General features: G+C 40.8%; 1 protein-coding gene across 9 annotated transcripts in view; it reads left to right on the forward strand.

Annotated features, from left to right (window-relative positions):
- ARNT2 (aryl hydrocarbon receptor nuclear translocator 2) overlaps positions 1 to 23,345 on the forward strand; it is a 107,663-nt gene that overhangs the window by 49,257 nt on the left and 35,061 nt on the right. For 8 of the 9 annotated variants that reach the window (XM_048072009.2, XM_048072010.2, XM_048072011.2 and 5 more), the window contains 4 exons: positions 9,722 to 9,824; positions 12,468 to 12,533; positions 12,987 to 13,072; positions 21,855 to 21,931. In XM_048072009.2, the coding sequence (XP_047927966.1) occupies positions 9,722 to 9,824; positions 12,468 to 12,533; positions 12,987 to 13,072; positions 21,855 to 21,931 (332 nt within the window). The remainder of the gene's footprint in view (positions 1 to 9,721; positions 9,825 to 12,467; positions 12,534 to 12,986; positions 13,073 to 21,854; positions 21,932 to 23,345) is intronic. The other variant, XM_067003792.1, reaches the window with a different exon arrangement.

A 23,345-nucleotide genomic window follows, 5' to 3' on the forward strand; every position in this document is an offset into this window, starting at 1 on the left:
ACTGGCTCGTGGAACAGACCACAGCCTAATTTCAGAACCAGATGATACTAATATTTACTAATAAAACATATATTCCAGTTATTTGAGTTTGATAATGAAATACAAATAATTCAGAACGCAAGAATTTGAAGCTTTTTTGGCAGAAGTGTTTTTCAGTAAAGCTTCCTGCTGAGCATTCAAGTGGAACAAATAGTTTAAATTAAAAGCTACTTACAAGCTTTATGTATTTATTTATTATGCAGCTGTGAATGGTAAAAGAATAAATTGCATCTTAGAGTTAGTTTGGATGGCTTTCCTGTGGTGGGAGTTTCTGCTAATGGTACTTTGGAGTTTTCTGGGGTTTTAGATCCTTTTTCTAGCTGTAGAAAGTCTGCTTTGTCTTTGAGGAGTTTTGTATCTTGGGTCTTTGGCAGGCCTTAGTGTGATAATTTTCTTCTGCTCCTTCAAATACATCTGATAGTTGTTACAGAATTGCTGCCACAACTGTGCCCGGTTCATGGAGACATGAACTCAGTGGTATTTATTGGTTTAGAAGTACCTGTGGAGATCAGAATATGTCTTTCAGGCCTTACGCAGCGTTTTAGCACGATAAAGCTGCTGCACAAGTTTAAATGGTCAATGCAAAGATGGAAAAAGAGAGGATCACCATCCCACTTTACAGGTGGGGAACTGGAAATAGAGAGAGAGTGCTGTTGTATTTTTGTATAAGGAGAGCTCAGGTGTATGACCTTGCAGAAACTACTTTAGTTAGCACGGTGAATATTTCCCATACGTAAGATAACTTGTTAAGAGTTCCAAATACTTTTAGTCCTCCTTTTTTTTTTTTTTTTTGGCGTTATAACTTAACTTTTATGATATGCTTTGAATTATTTGCTTGGGATTTTTTTGGTCCATTTTTTCCAGGTCCATCAGCGCAGAAAATTGCTTGTGATCTGTAATACTATCCATTCAGATAGTCCCTTAAAGTTAATTCAACAGCGTGTCTTAAAAGCCCACATAGTTTCATTTTTAATTTAATTAAAAGGATGCATATTTGCCCAGCACTGTGGAGAATTACATGATGCAGTCTGGCTACTCAAACGTGAAGGCAGTCACAGCAGAGACCTTTTGGCCTCATGAGCTTTTATAAGAACAAGTTGTATTAGGCTAACAGCTATGTAATGTGAGGGGGTTCTTATTAAAAAAACAAGGGGGGATGGGGAGGAGGTTTTTCAATTCCCCCTTTGCTGGTTAGTGTCTCCAGTTGGTAAGCAGGGGACAGACAGATTTTAAAAATAGCTACATTTCAATTGCATTACTTCGTCTCTTTTGAAAAAAAAAATACGTTGCTGTTGATTGGATCGGCTCTTCATTCTATTATAAGAATGTCATAACTTGACTCTAACGCTTATACAACGCCTTTTGCAATTAGATGATGTAAACCTTAATATCACTAGAGAGGGTCAAATAGTCCCCCTGAGGAGCTAGACCAGTGAGAAAAATGAGCTTTGATGGCTTATATTTATAAATGGAACATTATCCATCATTAAGGATAGGTAGTTCAGGAATTTTTTCATGAGTGCAAAAGGAAAAATGAGCAACAGAAAGCATTTTGTGGTTCTAAGTAGCATCATGAACGTGGGGTATTCAATTTAAGTGCAGTTTATTTTCCTCATTTGGGCTAATTCATTTCAGGTTTTATACTGGTACACCAAGAGCTTATCACTGGATTTAAAGACAGATAAATCAGCCACCCAGTCTTTAGTCTTTTTTTGGAAGTGTAGTCGTACATTTCACGTATAAGCTGATTATGCCCCCATAAGCACAAAGTTGCCATGAGACTTTATGGACTTTCTGAGAATCACTGTAGATTATGTTACTGAGAATTACTGTCTACATCTACAGTGTGTGATAACTGGTATTGCTTTTGTGAACTCAGGCCCTGATCCTGATGGCACCTCCTGCTTCTGGCTGACCAAGTGAAAATAATTCTCTTTTGCTTCAGTTTTTTCATCTCTAAAATAGGAATAAGGGTATGGATCTGCTTTGAATGTTACTTTAACGTCTGCTAACAAGAAGTACATGCTTGCAGCTAGTTATTTGTTTTGTATACTGATGTATTTGCTTATTGATATATTAGTGATGCTTTGTAAAGTGGGATACAGTGCTGCTTATTGCTATGTGATAAAACAAGTGCACAAGAGCAGAGAAGCCTTATGCCTGTGAGAGCTAAAGCAGTTTCATAACATTTGTGTGGAAGGCACTCATCTTCAGAGCAAGAGCAACCGCATTTTATCCATGCCATCCCATGATCTTCTTGGTTGATGTGAGTGCAGAATAATGACAGCTGGGAAGCCCTTTGTGGTCCCTGATTTTGTTCCTGGCTGTGTAAGGCTGACTGATTTAACATTTGCGTGATATTCTCAAGGGATGTTGGCATATCATCATCCCTATGGCTTCATTCTTCTGGATGCCTGGGGTTATTCTGCATGGCATGGTTACTCTGCACAACACACACTGTTGAGCAGTCGAGCAACATCCCGACTCGATGCTAGAAGACCTGCATACATGCAGTCTGTCAATATGTCCAGTTTTCCTTGTGAAATGGCAAGTGGGACATGGGACAAAGGCAGGGAAGAGCTATGACTTGTTCCTCTAGGTCCCTAGCTACGAGATTCCACATGCACCTTCTCTGCATAGCTGAGAATTATTGAATGCTGGAAGCACTGCTGTGTCAGTGGCGTTTGTGCCCCATTTGGCTTTGCGTGTTGTCACCCAGCAGAGTCTTGTCCCATGCTCCTGGCCCTGCTATGCCCTGTTCCACCCAGGTGCCACCTCCAACCCTCCCAGTCCCACAGGGGGCATGGGGTGACACTGGAAGCAGCATTTATTTCCTTTGCCCACCTCTGCCTGCTGCTGTCACTATCCTTTTTGGTAAAGCCTAAGGATTAAAGCTGCTTTGTATTGAGCCTCTTGGATGCCTGAAGATCCCAGGAGGGGTTGGACCAGGACATGAAATCCTATACGGCAGCAGAGAGAGGTACAAATGGTGTATTGCTGTACAGCCTTGGAGGTAGGGTGAAGTCTCTGGTGGGAAAGTCACATCATCTCTGCAGCCAAACCAGCTGGGAAGCAAGGGCAGGAGGTGTGCATGGGGTTGTGATTGCTTTCCGTGCAAAATCCAAGGACTCCTGCACCCAGAGGGGAGACAGCCTGGAGAACAGCCCCCAACAGCACCCAGACCCTCAACCACTTTCCACGCGTGAATTAAACCTATGTGTACACTCTCAACAACGCAGCTCCGATACTTCACATAAATCTGACACGTGAAAGAGAAGAGCCTCCCGTCTGGTAGGAACCCATCTGTTCTGCATCCTTCCAAGTCCTGGCAGCTGTCCCGCGTGGCGGTGCTGCGTCTGATTCAGGAGAAAGTGAGTGTGTTAAGGAACGCCAGTGCCAGCGTGCTGGGGTTGCTCGTGGCAGGGCGATCTGGTGAATGAGTTAAGCATCACGAGGTAGCAAATGTGTTTTGTAAAAACAACCTCATCAGGCGCTTTATTTCAAGAACTGTGTGTTCCTTGTGACTTCTTTGTGTATTTTAAGTGCTGTTAAGAATTGGTGTTTTTGTGGTAGGTTTAAAAGACCGTTATGAAGTAGTGGTGTTAAAATAAACAACAGATTAGCAGGTACTGCCTGTGAGATCTGCACTGCAGCCTCTGAGGGGAGTGAGAGGAATGCTGTAAAATCAGTGTTGGCTTTTGGGTGCACGCTGTAACTGGTGCCAGTCAGGTGGTTCTGTCCCTGGTTTGTAATACGAAGTTTTGATGGTCATAAGTGCACCTATTTTTGAAATATTTAGGCTATTCTTCTTGCTCGTGTTTGTGCTCCCCTTTCAATGAGGGGCCAAAGAGGCATTTTTCGTGGGTACGGTTTTACTAGGATTGTGTTGTTCAGCGTGTTCACTCCATGTAGTTCCTATTTTGGTGTTGAGATGCTGAAGGAATGCTCTCTTTTTGGAAGGTACTTGGATGGCCAGCAGCATATTTCCGGGCTGTGGCAGTTTCTTCTCAATCTGAGTGCATATTGTTTTATTTGTATATTGCAAGCGGCCTCTGGTTTTTATGAACATGATTTCCTGGAGGGAGAACACCCATATTGTGTTCGTATTTCTATTTTGATTCTTAGCATATTTGTAGATCATCTGTAATTTTTTTTATATTGGGATCCACAGGGTGGAAGTTTATTTATTAAACTTAATAAAGCTTAAAACACTTGCTGAGATGCATTAAACATGAGACATAACTGCATCTCTTACTATTATAATGGTATCCATTTTTAAATTGTCTTTTTTTCTTTTAATTGTTGATTTAATGCAAAATAATTACTTTGCTCTGGCATGAGTTTAGCAAGAGTAATTTAAAATAAATTGATGAATTGTAGGCTATCTAAGCTTATTGACAGTATTTTGTTTATGTATTCATAATGCATCTATTGTTTTCAAGAACAATTCTGTCAGCTGGTGTAAAGCTGAATTTTCAGCAGTAGTTGGTGGATATGTGCAGACTGGTAATGGAGAGGGGGCGAAAAAAAAGCGTTAGTTTTCTGGAACTTGGTTGTTTGTCCCAAGCAGTGGACAAGTGGACAACATCTTGTACCTGCTGGGCTGTTGTTGGAGAATCAGCCTTCCAACCACCGCTGCTGCCTTCACATCTTCACATCCTTCCTATACCAAAATACAGTAACAGAGACCACTCTGTGATGCTGGCTCTCCTGGATGACCAAGTCTTTTCTATGTTTCCTCCCTACAAAATCATAAATGATAAGTAGTTCATTTGCAGGGTTGCGCTTCTTTGTGATGGGCTGGCAGCTAGTAGTTGAGAGTCCATATCACTGCTGCTGCTTTCTGAAGGCTTCTCATACGAGCAGGGAGCATCAACACAGAATAAGGCTTTTGTTTTCTGACATTTCAGTTTGCGGGTCAGCTTACGTTTGTATCTGTATCCAGAAGTTTCAGTACCTTGACCATCACTTCTATTTTATTTTCATTATTTCCTCTTGTTTTCCTGCATCCCTGTCTTGCTTTTTCTGTTTTTGTAGTAAGATAAAGATGTTTTTAGTTTTCATAAGAATTTTTTGGTGCAGTATTCCTGCGTTCTGTTTTTCTTCCCTGAGTAGCCTGTGGAGTGTTTTTGATGAACACAGAGTCATCTTTTGTTATCTTGTCCAAACCAAACTTAGTTTCACCTTCATTTTATTTTGCCTGGAAAGAAGTGTGTAGACAATCCAGTGGCAGAGAATAATTATGAAATATCCGGCTTGTTCTTTCTAAGGCAAGAGACTATCCTCTACAGCATGAAGTTTGCTGGGTTGCTGAAGGTTATTGTTTTGAAGGCAATGTGAGACTCCTTCTATTAGTTCAGACTGTTTCCTTATCAACTCCAAGATTCTGTGCAGGACAGCAGGTGATCTACTCATGAGCTGGAGGAAGATGGAAAGTTGTATCATGAGCTTTGCCAACAGTATTCTGGTGTGCATGAGGCCAAAACAAACCTATTCTGAACCAAGAAAGCAAGTAGAAGTAGCCTTTGGATGCAAAAGAAGGATATTTCCATGCTGCAAACTCCAGTCCTGGGTCTGGGTACCATATGATAGTTTTTGAAACAGACAAAGCAACTTGCATGGAATTTTTTTCGGAAGAATACGCTCATGTAACGGGCTGTAACGGGCCCTTCTTTCTAATTACAGACTGGGGGATTCTTAGGAACTGGAAATACAGCAGAGAAAGCATTTATGATAGAGTTAGGTGTAGATGCCTATGGAGTTTTGGATCCACTAAAAAAAAATAGAACTGAAAAACTAACAAAGAACAGGCTGTGTTTGATAATCGGACTATAAACCCTAGCATGCAGTGCTTATATGTGGAGGAACAAATTTTCTAGCAGGATGGTGCTATTGTGTAAAGATGGATTTGAGCCAGACTTCCAGATTTGAAACCCCATGAATGCCGGTAGGCTCAGGCCAGGCTTTGGCTTGGGTTCATCTCAAGCATTGCAAGCACAGAAAAGGTATTTGAACATTCACAGTAGCAATTGGAGGTCCAAAAGGGGAAGGTATCTGCATAATCCGTTCACTGCTTGCACATACAAGGGGCTTATTACTGCCAATTTGAACCTTTGTCTCCTTGATTGTTACGAGAACATTTTTAGAGCATCTTTGAAAACATGCTGCAGCATAACACAAAGGGAGCGCTCCTGGCATGCATCCTCGCTATTTGAATTGGTTGCTTAACTATTCTCTTCAGTGGGAAGAGCTTTATTTAGCTTCTCTAATTTTACCCAAATAATAAGTCTCTTGCACATTGTCCTCAACTATGTGGTCCCCTCTGACAGCCCTTTCCTGTAGCAACAGCTGAGATCGGGTTCCTGAATTGCGTGGTGGATTCAGAGGACAACGGGTACATTACAGTTTAAGCAATGCTGCCCTCTGAAAGTGGACTCTAATGGGTAGATTTCAATAAATTATCAATTATATCCAGACCAACTGGAGTGATTTATGTGTTGGTTTTAATAAGCCTTGCGGTCATGTATTCACTTTCACTTTTGCAGCAGAGTAAACTCTGGTTTCCTCTGAATTGTGCAGCTGCTGTAAATGGTAACAAGGCACCAGTGTCAGTCACAGACATGCATCCTGTGCTTGCTGTGTCTGAGGGTTGTGTCTGAAGCTGGAGAGGGGAAAAGTTTCACGTGAAAGTGAACTACATGCAATTACCAATTTATGTGGAAGCTCATGGGGGATTCAGCCGGGGGTTGCACTGAATGGCGTTTCCCTGTTGAAATTGTTCTGCTTAAGAAACTAGAAGAAGAAGGGGAAAAAATGCACGTACGCACTGTTCAGTTAGAGGAAGTTGTCAGAGCATCCTAAAATGTTTCTTATTAATGAGAATATAATTGCCAACTTTTACATCAGATGTACTTTATGCAGGTTTCCTGTGGAGAAACCTAAATGAGCATTTATCACTGCAGAGGCATTACTAGTGTAGAAGACACAGGAACACACAGAAATACGAATATGTTATGGTTCTGTGACAGAGCTATCACCAGAATGTACCATCTCCTTGAACTGAGCTGCACGTGTGGCACGAGGTTGTGATGTACGTTAGATTGCTTGCCCGCAGAGTGGGACCCACTGAGGTCCATCATGTGAGCAGCTGCAGTGAGTTGCAGATGATATTAAAGCAGGTAGCAGATGATTTTGCAACTCCGTGCTGGCAGGAGCGGAGTCCCCTTCCCAGAGTAAGGCGTGGAGTGGCAAAGAGCCCGGGGAGGAGACACGGCTGTGACTCCTGCCTTGAGCCCAGGTGAGGTCGTGTTGCAGCTGCAGATTTTCACAGCAGTAAGAAGTTGTCACGAATATTTCCCTGCGCAGCATGGCCACACTCGTTGTGTGTAAATCTCATAGCAGGTTGTTTCTCAGTTTGCTCTACCAGACACGCTTCACACCTGATACCACCGGTACTATGAATTTAAAAGCTCCAACTTTATTGAGAGCCCTGTTATGCCATGTTTTAAGAAATCCCTCTTATTCCAGGGATGCACTGGCAGACTGGTTTGAGCTAAACTGAAAATTTTATCCTTGGTCTACTCAACTATAATTCTTTCCCCTTTTAATACAATTTGTTCATAAACTTCTAGCAATATGTAAGACAAATTGCATGTTCTTTATCAAAATTGGTGATATATTGTTACAGCACACATGGCAGGCTGTTGAAACAAACTGCTGAGAGAGCTGTGTCATAATATCTATGTATCAAATATTTCTGACTCACCCCCACCCCCTGCAGTTATTTTGTAAGTCAGGGCAAAATTTAGACCGCTGTTTTTTATCTGGTACATACTTCTAAGGCATTGCTAAACAAAAAGTTAATCTTAAAAACTATGACTTCTTGTTGGGGGTTCCAGGCTTGCCAAAGGAACTTGTGTCAGCAATTTTAAGCTTAGCAGCCACGTAGCTCTGAAGTATATTTATAGATGCTCTTTCCTGACAAAAACTGCGAAATTTCCAGTGGCTGTTTGAGTTACGTTTATAGTCACAGCTTTTTGTTCACTAACATCACTTTAAGAATTCGTATAGAAATGAAGAAAAAACTGAAGTGCACAACAAACAACTCTTCTTTTATTTACATGTATGACAAAGTGATTGGGTTCAAAGAGAAAAGCACTTTTAATGGTTTGACTGAGCACGCATGCTCATGTGGACAGCTGTGGGGTCCTGCACATATGCGCATCTTTAACCTGTTTTGTACCGATTTTATTCCCATTCTTGGTTGGAGGTAAATACTTAAAGCAATTCTGAAATGCATATGGTTGGCAGTAGAGTTGTTTCAGAACTTAATTTTTGGACAGAGACTTTTGAGTAAGTCTGGTGAGGGAGACTTTGAATATATTCTGTATTTCTCCAATTTAGTACAGGCAGAGTAGGTTATATTTCTATAAATTTGGATACTGTCGTATCACAGTAAAGGCTTTAAAGTCATAGGCTTGTATCATTTCAATAATTGAAAGGTACTGTACCCACCATAAACATGTGGGTTTGCTCATGGCCTGTGTCATCAGCACTGGTGGCTGTAATTTAGTTGTCTAGCAGCTGTTCCACTGCATTTCTCTTGGCCAATGTCACTTCAGTGGTGTGTGGAGCCCTGAAGCGTTGTGGAGCTGGGCCAGTGATTCATTGCTAGTCCATTTTTGTAATAAACAACATTTTATATTCGTCTGTTAATGACTGAGCTGTAGATGCAAAATAGAGGTTTGTCAGTTCTTTGATAAGCAGTAGGAGCCTAGATGATACCCTTACCCTGCTATTACTGACCTGAAGCTTTTTGTAGTACTCACTGCCTTCTGCTTTGTCTTAGGAGTGTGGAAAGATTAAGTTATGCTACTGCTTTGCTACCTTTGTGTTGTTTTTTTCCTGAAGACCTCCCCCAGTTTACTGTAGGAGCATCGGCTCAATTCTGCGTCCGTTTGTCCTCTTCTCATTGCTGTGTTTATGGAGCAAGGGGCTGAGCTTCATGGTCAGCTCACACAGATAAGCAGGGTCCGGCCATGGACCTTGCACAGAGTCGTGGTGAGTCAATTATCTCACGGATCCAGCTGAAATTTAACTTCAAAAAATACTGATGTGTCAGTTTTTGATCAACTCTGAAATGGCCGTACCACAGGTGCTGCTGTGACATATTTTGTGTCTCATCACCAAGGAGAAAAACTTGGTGTTACATGTTTCTTATCGTCGTTATAAGCCTGTATGTGTGAGATGTTGTTACGATGGGGATTCTGGAGAGACAAACGAGCACAGGGAATGAGAAGCAGCCACCAGAGAAATGATGCCTGTTGCTTTATCCACACTTCTGGTAAGGAGCAGAGTAAGCAGATCAAGTCAATAAGCCATTCTTGCTGTAATTGCCTGCCCTGCTTCCAGACATTTGACCCTGGCTTGGAAGCTGGTCTAGGGCCAGTCAAGAAAAGAGCCATCACTCTTGTGACTCAGAGTCAGCTTTGCTGAAATCGTTAGTTAAGCATATAACCAATGTGAGACCAGGATCAAGCTGTTTTGTTGTTTGTTTGTTTGTTTTTTCTTTTTTTCCCCCACAGCGACTAATGACATTTAGTTTATGAGCTTATTGTCATTTTATAGTAAATGGGATTCAATTTATGTATTAAATGTTAGTTGCTCTCCCTGGCTTTTCTAGGACGAATCCTGGACTTGAAGACTGGAACGGTAAAGAAGGAGGGTCAGCAGTCCTCAATGAGAATGTGCATGGGATCGAGACGCTCTTTCATTTGCAGGATGAGGTATGTATACACTTGATGTTCCTGTTACAGTCCCTTCTCAAATTATAGGCTCCAGACATTGTGTTGCACTTATTTGACCTTGTTTAAAAGCTGAAGCTGTAATGACACATTCCTATTAAGAATTTCCAGAATGCTTACTTTTGTAACTGTAGTAAAACTGAAACTTGTTTTCCTTCATGATGAATGACAAAGCAGTACCTCATTTGTGTTGCAGTTATTTTTATCAGTATGGAGTGTTGTATGCTTTCCCCAGAGAACTGCATGACAACTTCATCCCTGGAATGTAAGCCATTGTCTCTTCTGGTCAAATTATTCGAATCAATACTTTGGGAACTGAGCTTTCGCAAGTGTAATGAAAGCCCAACTCTGTGTATTTTTCCAACAAACCAATAATATTAGAAGAATCTTGAAGACAAACAGGAATTCAGCTGCAAACTTGCCCGCTATGGAAGAATTAACCTAAGCCTGGTATGAATTAACCAGATGTCAGCTGGTTGATTCTAGATAAATGAGTAATTGTTGGAGGATTTTTATTTTGCAATTTTCCAGCTTCTCCTGTATTGCTTGGGCTTCCTAAGAGGTCTGCCTGCCCAGTGGTTCTGACTAGAGCTTTGTGGACACTTTTATTGTAGTGCAAACTGGATAAAAAGTCTATTCCTATTGCAATAACTTCCTCTCTGTGTGGTTGGGGGGGAAGTACGTAATTGCATCTGCAACCTATATCCAATATGTACTCTGAGAACAGATGATGTAGAATTTGTTATGGAATGGAACACACAAACCAAAATACTTGACACGTTACAACAGATCCATGTGCTTCTGTTAACTGTGGTGGATATTCTTCCAGTCATGCAAGGAGTCAGAATATATGGCTGTTAGGTGCCTTTGTAAGGGGCTTGTGTACTTCATGCCTGCAACATCAGACTTGAAAGCTGTAGCTCCTTTTATGCCTTGGCATCCTCGGTCCATGCAAAGAGTCCCTGTGCTTTAGACTTCACTCTTTTTTGTAGTGATATATGCAGGGTAATGGCCATAATTTAAACAAATAATGAGTGTTGGAGGATGCAGTAAGAAATGTGTATTTCAACAGTAGCGTTCATCAGACAAGGAGAACACTTCAAAACTGAAGGATGAGGGCTACGCTCTGAAGACCGGTTTTCATACTTTTTTTCTCAGTGCTCTGCAATATATGAGGTTGCTGCTCCTGCTGATTTTAACTGTATTTGGCCTTTGAAATTCTGAATCCAGTATCATGCACGCATCCTCTCAAGTAACGTTAATTGTAGTTTTCTCTATTGTAGCTTGTTAGGAAACAAAATATGGTGGCTTCAGACAAAGATTTCTTTAGAGACGTTAAGTCTGATATTTGCTATTTGGTAAGCGTCTTTTCTTCTCTAACAAGGAGACAGCAACCCACAGCCAGTGCCAAGGATGGTTAGAGCTGACTAGTTAGGCTTTTGGATGTTATTTAGCAAGGCTGATACAGGGTGAGGAGCCAGGAGATGTCTTGAGATACATTTCTGGGCGTAGCAGCTGTGGTTGGCCAGCATGGGCAAGATGCTGCTGGTTGGCAGCGCCTTGTCTCTTTTGAAAGACAGCAGCCTGAATCCTGTGGTGTTACTACATTTAACTGCTAATTTCACGGGGAAAAGAAATACAGCCTGGCAGAGAGACACTTGGAACACTGCTTTGCCTTCCTCCAAGCTGCACATAATAGTCATGTGAGGAGGACTTTTTTGTGCAAAGAAGGCCTAATGTCCTGTTTACTGTTTTTCCCCAGCTTTTAAAACGATTCAAATTGCAGTTATTTTTTAACACTGATTCTGGAAACTCCAGTGCATGAAAGTAGTTTTAGACATTCCAATAGTCCCATTGTTTTTGTAATTCTAAATCTTACTTTAATTGTTCATTCATTCTCATTGGCAGTGAGTGGTAAAAATAAATAAATAAAAACCTTGTTAGAAGAATGATCCTCAAATAATGTGAACTTTCCTTGGGATTACTTCTTTCATTGTTATTGTTCTTTTTGTCAACTGCAAATGAACTGTTTCAATCCTTCAAACTATTTACTTAGCTTCAAACGGACTGTTAAAATTATGCAGTTACACATAGAAATGCCACAAAATATACAGGAACAAGTGTTAAACAAAATTACTTGTCAGTAATAAATAGTCCATTCTTGCAAAGATTAGTTTAATATCTAACAATGTTATAGCTGGTGTGTGGCAGTTGTAATGCTCTGTCCAAGAAAGCTACTAATACACTGAGATTTTTTTGTGTCGGTGTGTGGGGACCTGACTTATATTCTTGTCTAGTCTTCACCCTTTTTGTAATTTATATCTTGAAGTGTATCTATTCTTAAGCCACTCTTGGAATTTCTGTTTCAAATAGTCCTTAGGTTTGGGGGGTTGGAAGGGAATCTTTATTTTTCTTTATAACATAGAGAAAATATTTGTAGTATACCCAAAAAGCTTGAGCTGTGAAACTCGCAAGTTCTAAGAAAACATGTATCTGGGACTTCCTGTCAGAAATAAATATCCATTATGGTCTATTTATGCATACTAATAGAAATCTTAAAATGCATTTTCATCTCAGGTATTTATGTTCATTTTTGAGCCCTTTCAAATATGAATTTACTTTTAGGTGTGGAAATGCTCCTCTGGATCATTTACCTCTGAACAGAATAACCACCATGAGAAAAAGATACAGGTACTATTACTTAATTTACTGCAACAGTCAGTTGCCATAAGCACTCTCATTTTTCCACTGGTCTGATACTCAGCTGAAGAGTACTACCTGGACAAACATCTGTGTTAGCATACAGTGTGAAGTAGCCCTGGGTCACAGGGGAGGAGAGCTTGCCACTCAGCTCAGCCATGGCAGAGTCACTGGATCTTTTTGCAAGCTGTTAGCAAGTCACTCAATTTATTTGTCTTAACCAGCACCATATCTGAAATAGGTTTCATTATATTTCTCTGAGAAGTATTGTGGAAAACAGGTAAGGTTTGAATAGCATTATAATAGAGCCGATGTTGTACAAAACTCTAGGTTGGCTGTTTCTAATATAACTTAAAGTTAACGATAAATCATTAGTAGTTTTAAAATGTAAAGCTATAATGCATGTCAATCAATGTGATGTTTTTGTGTTTCCTTTTCATTTAGGAATGGCCTTGGCCCAGTAAAAGAAGGCGAAGCACAGTATGCTGTTGTCCATTGCACTGGCTATATCAAGGCATGGCCACCAGCAGGTGCGTACCTTGTATGTGGCATGCAGCGCACTGTCTGCAAAGGGAGTTGGAAACATGGCTCAGGATCCATTTGCTGGTAGAGAGCCAGTTTCTATCTGATCTTGAGAAGCTTTTGATATCAAGCAATCAGCAGTTGTTACACTCTCAGAATCTCCCCATTGTTCCCTGTGAAACCCTTCTCAAGTTTATTGCCATGGAGTGCTGTAGGAGTTGTCATTAACGTGGGACCACAGCAATTGAAACCAAAAGTTTTCAGTCTGATAGCCCACATAAAAATGGCCAGATTTTAAGCAGGTGAACACAGAGTGCTTGTACCTCTACAAAACACCAACTAGTGCTTTTATGTTTAAGTACCAAGTTGCAAGAACCCACATATGAAAACGTGTAATTTCAATTTCGGTGCATAGGTCTTCACTTTAAAGTGGTGGTGGAAGTGAAGAACGTTCAGCGTTTGTGATAAGTTCTCTATTAAGGCTGTTTTTCTGAGAAACAAGTCTTGATGTGTTTCTTTGAACTGCAGAGAAAACGTTTACCTTCTGTAGCTTAGTATTGCACATGGGAATATTTACATTGGAAAAATTCAAAGAGGAGACAATGGAGTTCATCCAGACATCATCATGAACTGGGCTGGCTGACCTTGGCATTTGCAGTAGCTGGAGAGCGCTGTTTGCAATATGACAGCACCTGGCATGAATCAAGCCGTGAGTTGTCCTGCCCTTTTGCGGTTGTATACCACAAGCATAAATCACATTTATGCAGGGATGAATGCTAAAAGTAGTTTGCACCGAGTCTGTACACTGGTGTGCAGATTACAGGCGTAAACCTCTTGTTGATTTCCTGCTGAACTGTAGTTCAGAAGTTATATAATAGTTCAGTTACCAGTGATTTTCGTCTTGCACACAAGTACACGCAAACAAATATACATGTTTAAAATAGTACAGAACTGAAGCTTGTGACATTGTCTGTAACTTTTGCAGCCAAGAACAGGGCTAATTTATATCACACGTGATCTGTGCTGGTTCAGACCACAATGCAGACAGTGAAAACCTCTGCTCTTATTGCTTACAGGATTTAATACACTTCAGCGTGATGTAGAAGTCAAAATGTCCCAATTTCATTTCAATCCCAGAAGAGTGAACAGAACAGTGTATGTAAATTGCTCTATGAAAATGAAACATTTTTGTTTGCTTCCACAAAGAGGTCAACCTTTCTGTTGGTATTCCCAAGCATAAGTAAATTTAGCTGTGATATATAGGATGTCTCTTCAGAAAGGTGCAGGTCAAATGAGATTTTTTGGAGATCCTCGCTCATTTCAAATGAAAAGCTTCCTGTACAGTATTGGAACCTTAGAGTCCTAATGCTTCAGGGCTGTGAGGTGTTTTCCCCTACTCCAGCTCCTCCAGAACCACACAGTTGTCCCATGCTTAGCATCCTCTCCAGTCTCATCTTCAATAGTTTATGGGAAGATTATGCCAGTGTGTATTCTTGGACTATATTTCACATAAGATCAAACAGGAGTTTTCTTGTCTCTGTCTCCAGTGTTCTGGTGCACTTCGAGAAGGAATTCATATCCTGTCAGCTTTTACTTTGCTCGGTTAAACCATCCCACTTCTAATCTCCACTCTTACTATGTACTCTTTTCTTTGCACTTACTCACAGTTTAACTTCACTCTTCAAAATGTGGGTCACCAGAGCTATAGAGTCTTGTTCCAGATGATACTGCAGTGATATATAATGAAAAGGGTATTTCCTGTCCTGACTGGCAGTATATGATATGGTCTGTTTCTCTTTTATATGGTGCATCCTGTTGGCATCTTAAGTCACCTAATATATATACCAGACTGTCTTTTCCTCAGTTGTTGTCACTTAAGATCTTCCAGTTTATAACAAAAATAGCTGTGAATTGTGTGATCTTCTGATTTCGTAATACGAAGTTTCATCCAGTTTCTATTGCTGTCTGTGGCAGTTATTGGTCCCCAAGTGCATGCTTATGCATTTAGCAATGTTGAATTTCATCCCATTTCTATTACTCCTCTCCTCAAAATCCCGTGGTGCTTCCCCTATGATATCCCAGTGCTCCTCCACAATGTTAATGCCTCCAAACTGTAGCACAGTCCTAAGGGATGTTCTAGTCTTTTTAAGAGCCATATGTGGAATTTCAGTGTTCTTTTATGTTACCATCCAGATTGTTACTCGTCACAGTCATGCCTCAGTGCCTTTTTCAGGGCATATAGTACAGAATGGAGACATCTTTCATGACTGTTTATTTGCCCTCACCCCCAAGTCTTACCCAGTTTGTATTGGTGATTATCATGTATACGGTGTCTTTAGGAGCTGAACGGGAATATCTAAAGGCTGAATTGGCTTCCAGTATATTTGGGTAAATCAGTGGCAACATTACTACATTTGTTCTCATTTCCAGCGGTAATTCAACCATAATGTGCAAAGCAAATGAAATAACTGCACAAGTAATCGAATTTGCTAAAGCTTTTCCACCCTGTAATAAAATTACTTTTTTTCAAGTCAGGTAGCAATTAACAAGCCCCTGGCCTTTTCATCATCTCTGCATTCATGGGAATAAATGTGTTTGTGCCAAATGTCAGCAGTTTTAAAAATTAGCTGTAGAAAGTATCATTTTCACTTATTTTTCAATTGCCAAGTGGACACTCCAATATAAACTCTGTATCTTCTTCTTTCACAGTATGCAATGTGGCATGTGCATTATGCAACTAAGACATAAGGCATACTTCATAAAGAAAGTAGCAAATATTTAGCAAATTTACCTAATCTGCACTTAATTAAATTTGTTTAGCACCCAGTATTTTCTCTTTCTGGGTTGTATTGCAATGTCCGTCGCCAATGTGTTAATTCTTTTTCAGTCCCACACAAGCAGTAGTGATGCAGAAATGCCAAGACAAGAACTGCTGCACCATCAGTGTTAATGTGATAGACCAGCTGGTCAAAGGTTTGACAGTTGCTGCTATGAGTAATCTATGCTAAATCGCTCAGGTAATTTGAATATTTTAAACATGAAAACAAATGAACTATAAACAGCTGTCATCAGTGTGGTGGCATGTTTTAAGGATCGGGCTTGTTTTTTCAGAGTTCTAAAACAGAAAGCAAATTCTGTTTTGTCTCATGTCTGTGGTCAGTGTGAGATCACTTCTGCCCGTCTAGCCTTTTTTTCTTTTTTTTTCTCACCTTTATGGAGCAGCAAGGCTCGCTTACTTATTGGCAGGCTGCCCGTAGTGCCTTTTTCACTGTATGATGGATGGAAGAGAAAACAGAGGAAGCATCATACCTCATCCTCCTCTCAGAAGTGCGCAGAGAGCAGGCAGGACCCGTGGGCAGCACCTGCCTCCTTCCTAGCAGAGCAGACCAAGGAGAGCTGCGGGCTGTGCTCCCTGTGCATTCCCCTGCAGAAGGTGCTCGTTGGCTGTTCCCTTAATCCCGTGGGGTTTGCCTTTGGTTGAGTGAACCACAGAGGGAAGACAGCTGCTTGGAGGGGTGGCTCTGCTCAGGCTGCGTGTTTTGCTGGTCTGTTCATTGTCCTTTGTGTCTGCAGCAGAAGGGTAAAGCTTTAAGTGCACGTACAAACCCTGGCGTATGACACCTGCACACCCATACGCTCACAAATTTTAAGTTGACCTCAGATAGACTCTGCATCGGGATAAGTTTTGTGTGGAAGAGAGGGGATTCAGATCTTCCAGATCAACATTCCAACCTGTTAATGTTGTTCATTTCTTACATGGAGTGTATGTTAGAATAAGTAACGACAGTGCAGTGTTGCATTATTTTGAATGAGATGAAAAGCCCCCTTGTTTGAAACTGGCTGTGTACCAACTCCAGGCTTTGTCCCCCTGTTTCCCATGAGGCAGCCCAGCTAGAAGACCGTGTGATTCTTAGCCCAGAGAATGCTTCAAGCTCATAACCAGTCACAAAACTGAGAAGTGCTGACCCTTTCCTGGTTGTTCGGTTTTAAACTTAAGCAAGTACTTACTTTACAAATTTTTCCTCCCAGAGCATCTTATTCCTGAAAGGAAATTAATCTTATGTAGTCCATATGATATTTTCCTAATAGTTTATTTTCATGCCGTAACAATTGATGGAAAATATTTGGTGGAGAGAGAAGATACAGTCTGTCAAGATGTTGTTAGTTTTCTGTAAATCAAAAACAGGACCTGCAGAAGAAAACATTGTGAAGAAAAGGCTTAGATAGATCCTTATTTCAAAAGCTTCAAATAAAAAGTCCCAGAATAATGTTGAATTCAAATAATGTTGAAATCTTCCTCTTTTTTCCTCCTTAGTTTTTTATCTTAAAAAAGAAACAGTTTGGTCTTCCAAGTCAGACTTACGGTAACGTCTTAACCACAGCATGCCAAAGCTGTTAGGTTATTTTAAAATTTTGGCTGGAATCTGGACGTTTGTGTAGAGTACTCCCTCTTCCAATACAAAACAAAATAGTTGCTTGAATATTCTTTGCACTGCTGTCATTTTAAAGTTCTGGGTTTTGCTTTGTTTTTTAAAAAACGAACCTCAGCTTTTAGTGGAATTTTCACAATCATTTTCTTTGGTATGCTGTAAATATCCACAGTTTCCACTGTTGTGTATGAGAAATAATCTCATGCAGTGCAGTTTCACGCACAGGCGTATAACTCTATCAGTAATGGTTCTGATGGAGATAGGCATTTATAGGGGATTGCTAGAGATCACTGGGCACTCACTTACATCTTTCTAAATACTCATAAATGATTTATTTTTGAGTGTAGTGAAGTGAAACCACAAATCCACTAACACAGTTCTGTGTCTCGCAGAAAGTATGGGGCAGAAGGACAGAGAAAGAAGGCAGAAAATGAAGTTTTTTTCTGTTGTTAGAGCCAACTGGAAGCTCAATGGGAAAACTAAAAAGTTCCTTATGTCCACATAAACACATGCCATTACCCTGTGGGAAACTGTTTGCTGGCACACAGGACACTTGGAAATTAAATATAACCTCTAACAGCACAGTGTTCTATTTGTGATGCTCAGTTGCAGGCTTAGCTTTGTAAAATGTTGATATTAACTTGAACAAGCATCGCACTATATTTATTATTCGAGGGGAGCATATACTTGGTGTTGAGAAATAAAGCCTCTGTCAGGGTTACATGTAAAGAATGTGAATAACTGATGTATGTTTATTTTGTTCATGTCTTCTAAAGGTCAGCAGCATGGCCGCTCTCCTGCATGCTTTTGGAACTTTTCTGGTGGTGCTGATGGTGCTTGATGAACTTAAAGAGCAATGTTACATTTTGTTAAGAGCTGCACAAACCTGTCGTAACAAAGTCTGTCTTAAGACAATAACTTCCATCTGTGGAGTGCTATCAGTAACAGCCCCTACACTGCAGACAAGTGGACAGTCATTTTGGCATATTTTTGCCCTGGGCACTTCTAGAGAAATGACAGTACTTTACTGGGTCGTGTATTGATTAATTCCAGCCAGGTTGTTTTTTATTCATAGTGTGTCTTGTGGGATAAACCAACTAATAACTTTTCCAGTGTGTTATGGAGACCAAATATACTCCATCTTGAAAAAAAGAAAAAGAAAAAAAAAAAAACACTAACAAAAGGTGAAGTTTAGATCAACACCTTCCCTTGCCAGCACTGAGATCCATCAGAAATGGTGTTTCTTAGCTTGGTTTAATTTTGGAGATTGTTTATGTTGCTTTGAGTTTATTTGGGCAGTAGCAAGCCTGTACAAAGTTCCTAAAAAGGAAAGTGCTGTTGAAAGCTGCAGAAAAAAGATTGTGCAAAGTGGAAGCCGTCCAGCTGGGTGTCCTTGCTGTCATTTCAATGCACTGTGCCGCGAAGGAAGTGACTGAAACTGCTGTTGGACACAGGAACATACTTCAAAATTGTCCTCTCCAAATGGAAAACTCCATTTAAAAGAGATTTTTTGGTTAAGATTCTCCAATCAGGAGGTCTAAAATTTCTTCCTTAAGAACACGCTTCTCTGTGTTTAAGTGGCCTACTTCTCAGAAGTCCCAAGCATCCCCCAGGAAAATCCTCTGGAGGTGGCAGGATCTCGAGTCACCCACCATCAGTGAAATCAGACCTCTGCTACCGAGCTGTCTGAGCGTAACCGCCGTTACTTCAGGCGCTGGCTTTTAGGATGTTTGGGTTTTTGGCTGACAGTTGAACTTACGGTTTTTCCCTGGTGTGGAGCTCAGGGCTGAGCGATGTCCCCAGAGGCGTGCAGTCCCTGCTGCAGTCTTCCAGCCAAAGTGTTACAGCCCTCTCCTGTTTCTCCAATTTTTTTTCTTTGTGTGGTTGTTTTGTACGCTGCTGCATTCCTTTCACATCAAAGTCAGCATCCTCGTGTTCCTTCTGCCACATCATTTAATTTGTCATGCTCTCGGTTCACCCCTCCACTCACAGCTCTGTAGGATGAAACAGGGTCGGATTCCCTTTGCAAACTGCATTATACAATCCTCAGTTAACCATTTTACACCTATTTAAAAAGAAAATTGGTCACGTGGAGGAGTCTGCGTTTAGGTTCAGCAGCTCAGCCTTCCCTACCCACCACATGTATGTGATCAAGCAGCCATGTGTCTGCCAAAATCCTGTCTTAAGTGGACAGGATTTTTAGTTGCTGTGTTTGATGCTGCTTTTTCAGGACAATCTTCTCTTCTTTTTTCTTAAGAGGCAGCCAAATTCAGTTCTTTTGCATATTGGAGCTGTCATTAGTTAATTACTAGGCCTTGTGTTGAAGAAATAACTCTGTAAACACAGCAAGGAAGAAAAACAAAATAATTCTGTAATCCGACTCTCTTAGCTGTGGTTTCACGTCGGTGGTTTGTGCACTTGGTGATACGCTGCTCCCTCAGAGCGTGGGGCTTATGTTTGGAGGCTTTTTCATGGTTTGCCTTGTGGGTGAAGAAAGAGAGACTGGAATAGTGGTGTGTGAAACGTCAAAGCAATGCTTTGTGATTCAGCTGCCCGAAGGACCCGATAAACTGCGGGCAGCACAGCGCAGTCCCGCAGGAGGTGTCTGTGCAGCCTGTCTTCGCTTCAAGGATGTTTTACATGGCCCCAGTCAGGTGAAGCCGTGGTTCAGTGGAGATACTTGGTCAGAAGCACAAAATTGAAAAATAGTAGGATTCTGCCCGGTGTTACTTTTAACTGCTGTGTTTAATGACTGATTTCTTGAAGTGTATTCCTGAGGTCAAATATTGCCATCTTGATCTTTTTGCACAACTTCTAAGAAAATATTTCAAACCAAGTTCCCTAACTTTTGTTGAGGGATATTGCGTAGGTTTAGAAGCTAAATTTAGGGCCAAATTTTTATCTATGGATAGTAATATCATTGGGTAAAAGACAAAGGATTTCTGCCTTTTTTTCAGTTCTCTTCTGTGACATTGAAATTTCTTACTGTGCTTCAATTTCCCACTTGTTAGAAGGGACAATAGTGCGTTTCCTTTGTAAGCCTCTTGAGATCCCTTTTGGAAGTATCGTAGTTAGCTGTTGGTGGCTGCAAATGAGGTCAGCCCCCAAAACTGTGAATTTTGTTGCAAATAAAGTTTGTGATCATGATAAATATATATGCAAAAACATGTTTTCATCCATACTTTCCGTATTTTGTTTTGTTGTATAGCACAGTAAGAACTGAAAAATACCTGTAGAATGATATTTAGAAATTGATAGATAGGGTTGAATTCTTTTGATACAAAATACATCATTCAGAAACTCCTTCATTCAGTTCCTTTACTAGCATTTATTGCCATTTTTCAGAGGCATCATTTTAAACAGTTGTGTGCCATCATCCTCTGCATGGTCCAAAGATTAACCTATGTGGGGAATTATAAATTTTGAGAATAAGGTGGCTGTTGTTTCATAATTGGTAACTGCTTTGCAATTGATTTCATCGATGAATCTCATTAAAGCCAAAAATGCATCTTAAATGATTCACTGCCTGTTGTGACTGAATTCCTTGAAAAGTCTTGTGAAAGAGCTTGCAAATCACATAAAGTAAGTCATCAGTGTCACTATGGGGAGATGTTTTTTTCAAATCCTTCATAGGAAACTGGTATCTCAAAACCTGAGTTGGGAAATAGCCTTACTAAAAGTTTAGCCAGCTAGTGAGCAAACAGAGCTAATCTGAGTGTTCCTATTTGTGAAACACTGAGATGGAAAACAGTACACATGTATGTTTTGAAATTATTCCTGTGTTTATAGTAGTTACTCCTGTTACACAACTGAGGCATGCACTGTTAGCTAAGCATCCGCATTTTTTCAGTCTTTCAACGTAACGACCCAGATTTCGTCCATTATAGAAAAAAGTAAAACCGGCTGTTAAATGTGAGCACGAAGGTCATGAATAATCTAGGCTGTGCCTTGTTTTTAAGGCTGTTGATAAAAAATTATTCACAAAGAAAACGGAATGCAGTGTGCGGTGACTGACCATATTAAGTGACAACATGGTTCCAGTAACATGCTGCGGAGCAGTACTCATGGAAATGTTGTTGCCCATCTCAGTGCGGCATGGAGTTTTTGGTACCTGCTTTCTCTTCAGCAGCTGAAATATTGCTGCAGTATTTGCTGTATTTGCATTTGAGATGTGTAGGATCGAGCACAACTGAGAAGGATCATCTGATCTGAACCCAGAGATAATGTCTGAATCCTAGAGAAGGTGATAAGGTCACTTGGTATGATTCAGAGCATCTAGAATAGCACAGAACCAGGCCAGCAGCATCTCTGCTCATCCCAGTTTCCTAATTATAACAGTATTTGTTATTGTTTACTTTAGGAATGACAATACCAGAAGAAGACGCTGATGTGGGACAAGGTAGTAAATACTGCCTCGTGGCAATAGGAAGGCTTCAGGTAATGCCAGTCTTTCCTTATGTAAACTACTTCTGAACACTTAATCAGTGTTGTGGTTTAGGTGTAAAGGATTTTCACGAAGTTCTGGTTCTTGACGATAGCTTTTAATATGCTTCCAAAGCATAAAGTGCCTTGATGTCTGTGTGCAGTCTGTGGCTTGCTTAGAATACATCGACAGAGCAATGACAACGTGATTTTGGTAAACGTATGTTTAACCCAACAACAGCAACAAAGATGCTCCAGGAACATGAGCACATGTAGACCTGCTGTTCTGTAGGGTGCGTGGGGCTGCAATGCTGTGGGTGATGAGAACCATGGGAGTACAGGTGCTGCAGATGGTAGGTTTAAGTGGCTCCCAAAAACAGCAGTCTGCTCCCTGCTGTTCTCTCACCTGCCCTCTCTTTCTGGTTAATCAATTACTTGAAGGAAGGTAATTGCAGGAGTTATTTTGAGAATGGTAAAGATAAGGCAGTCAAGAAGCACTTAACATCTAATGGCTTTTTTTCTCAACATGTGTTGTATTTTGCATTCAGAGGTGATGCCAGCTGAGGGAACTGTGAGAATAAAATTTTACTGCCTTTTTGTCCTGACTGTTGCAACCGATGTGTTATATTTTCTTCCTTTGCCCATTGCTGGTGAGAGTTCTGAGCTGGATCTGGAGCAGTTGCAGTGAATCTCCTTCACCATAGCAGGAAAGCTAGTTTTTAGCTTTGCAGCGTGGGAATTCTGCCATGAGCGAATGTGTTTGAGCCTCCTGCATGATCCCTTGTTGGCCTGCACTCGTTGCCATATGCTAGGATGGCATCACTCCTCCTTGCAGGGTAGAAGGGACCCTTTCGTAGAGCACAGGTGCCAAGCCTGCCTTAGTCGAGGCGCACAGCCTCCACGTTACTGGAAACGTCAGCACTTCAGCAGAGTGTGTCTCTGTTGTGATGGCAGACCTACAAAAGTATTGCACGATGTTTTTGAAGTTAATCATACTTTTATAATCAGGGGTAATATATTCCACTAATGGAGAGAAGGAAGTTATGGGGATTCGTATGTTAGAGCTGCCAAAGAAAAACTATTTCCGAGAAAATTGCATTAGTAACATGTGGAGTGTCAAAACATCTGTTAGATTACAGAAGCCAGCAGGGCTATGGGAGGGAGTGCAAGAGGAGGCTCCGGGGATGGGTTTAATCACAAAGGAGTTAAGGTACAGAAATGAAAAGCTGTGCTCTGTAACAGTAAATTGAAATCTTGCATACAGTTAACTGGCAAGTCTGCAACAAGATGGCAAAAAATGAGATTTTGTTCCTTGTGCTTTGGCACCTTGTTAGCCTCGTTGGCTCTGGAAGTTATAAGAAAAACAATAGTCTCACTTGTAGCCCCAGCAGGAACAAATGGAAGCGAAGTGGCCTGATTGCACAGGTTT

The sequence above is a fragment of the Anser cygnoides genome, chromosome 11, assembly GCF_040182565.1.
Source record: "Anser cygnoides isolate HZ-2024a breed goose chromosome 11, Taihu_goose_T2T_genome, whole genome shotgun sequence".
Taxonomy (NCBI): domain Eukaryota; kingdom Metazoa; phylum Chordata; class Aves; order Anseriformes; family Anatidae; genus Anser; species Anser cygnoides.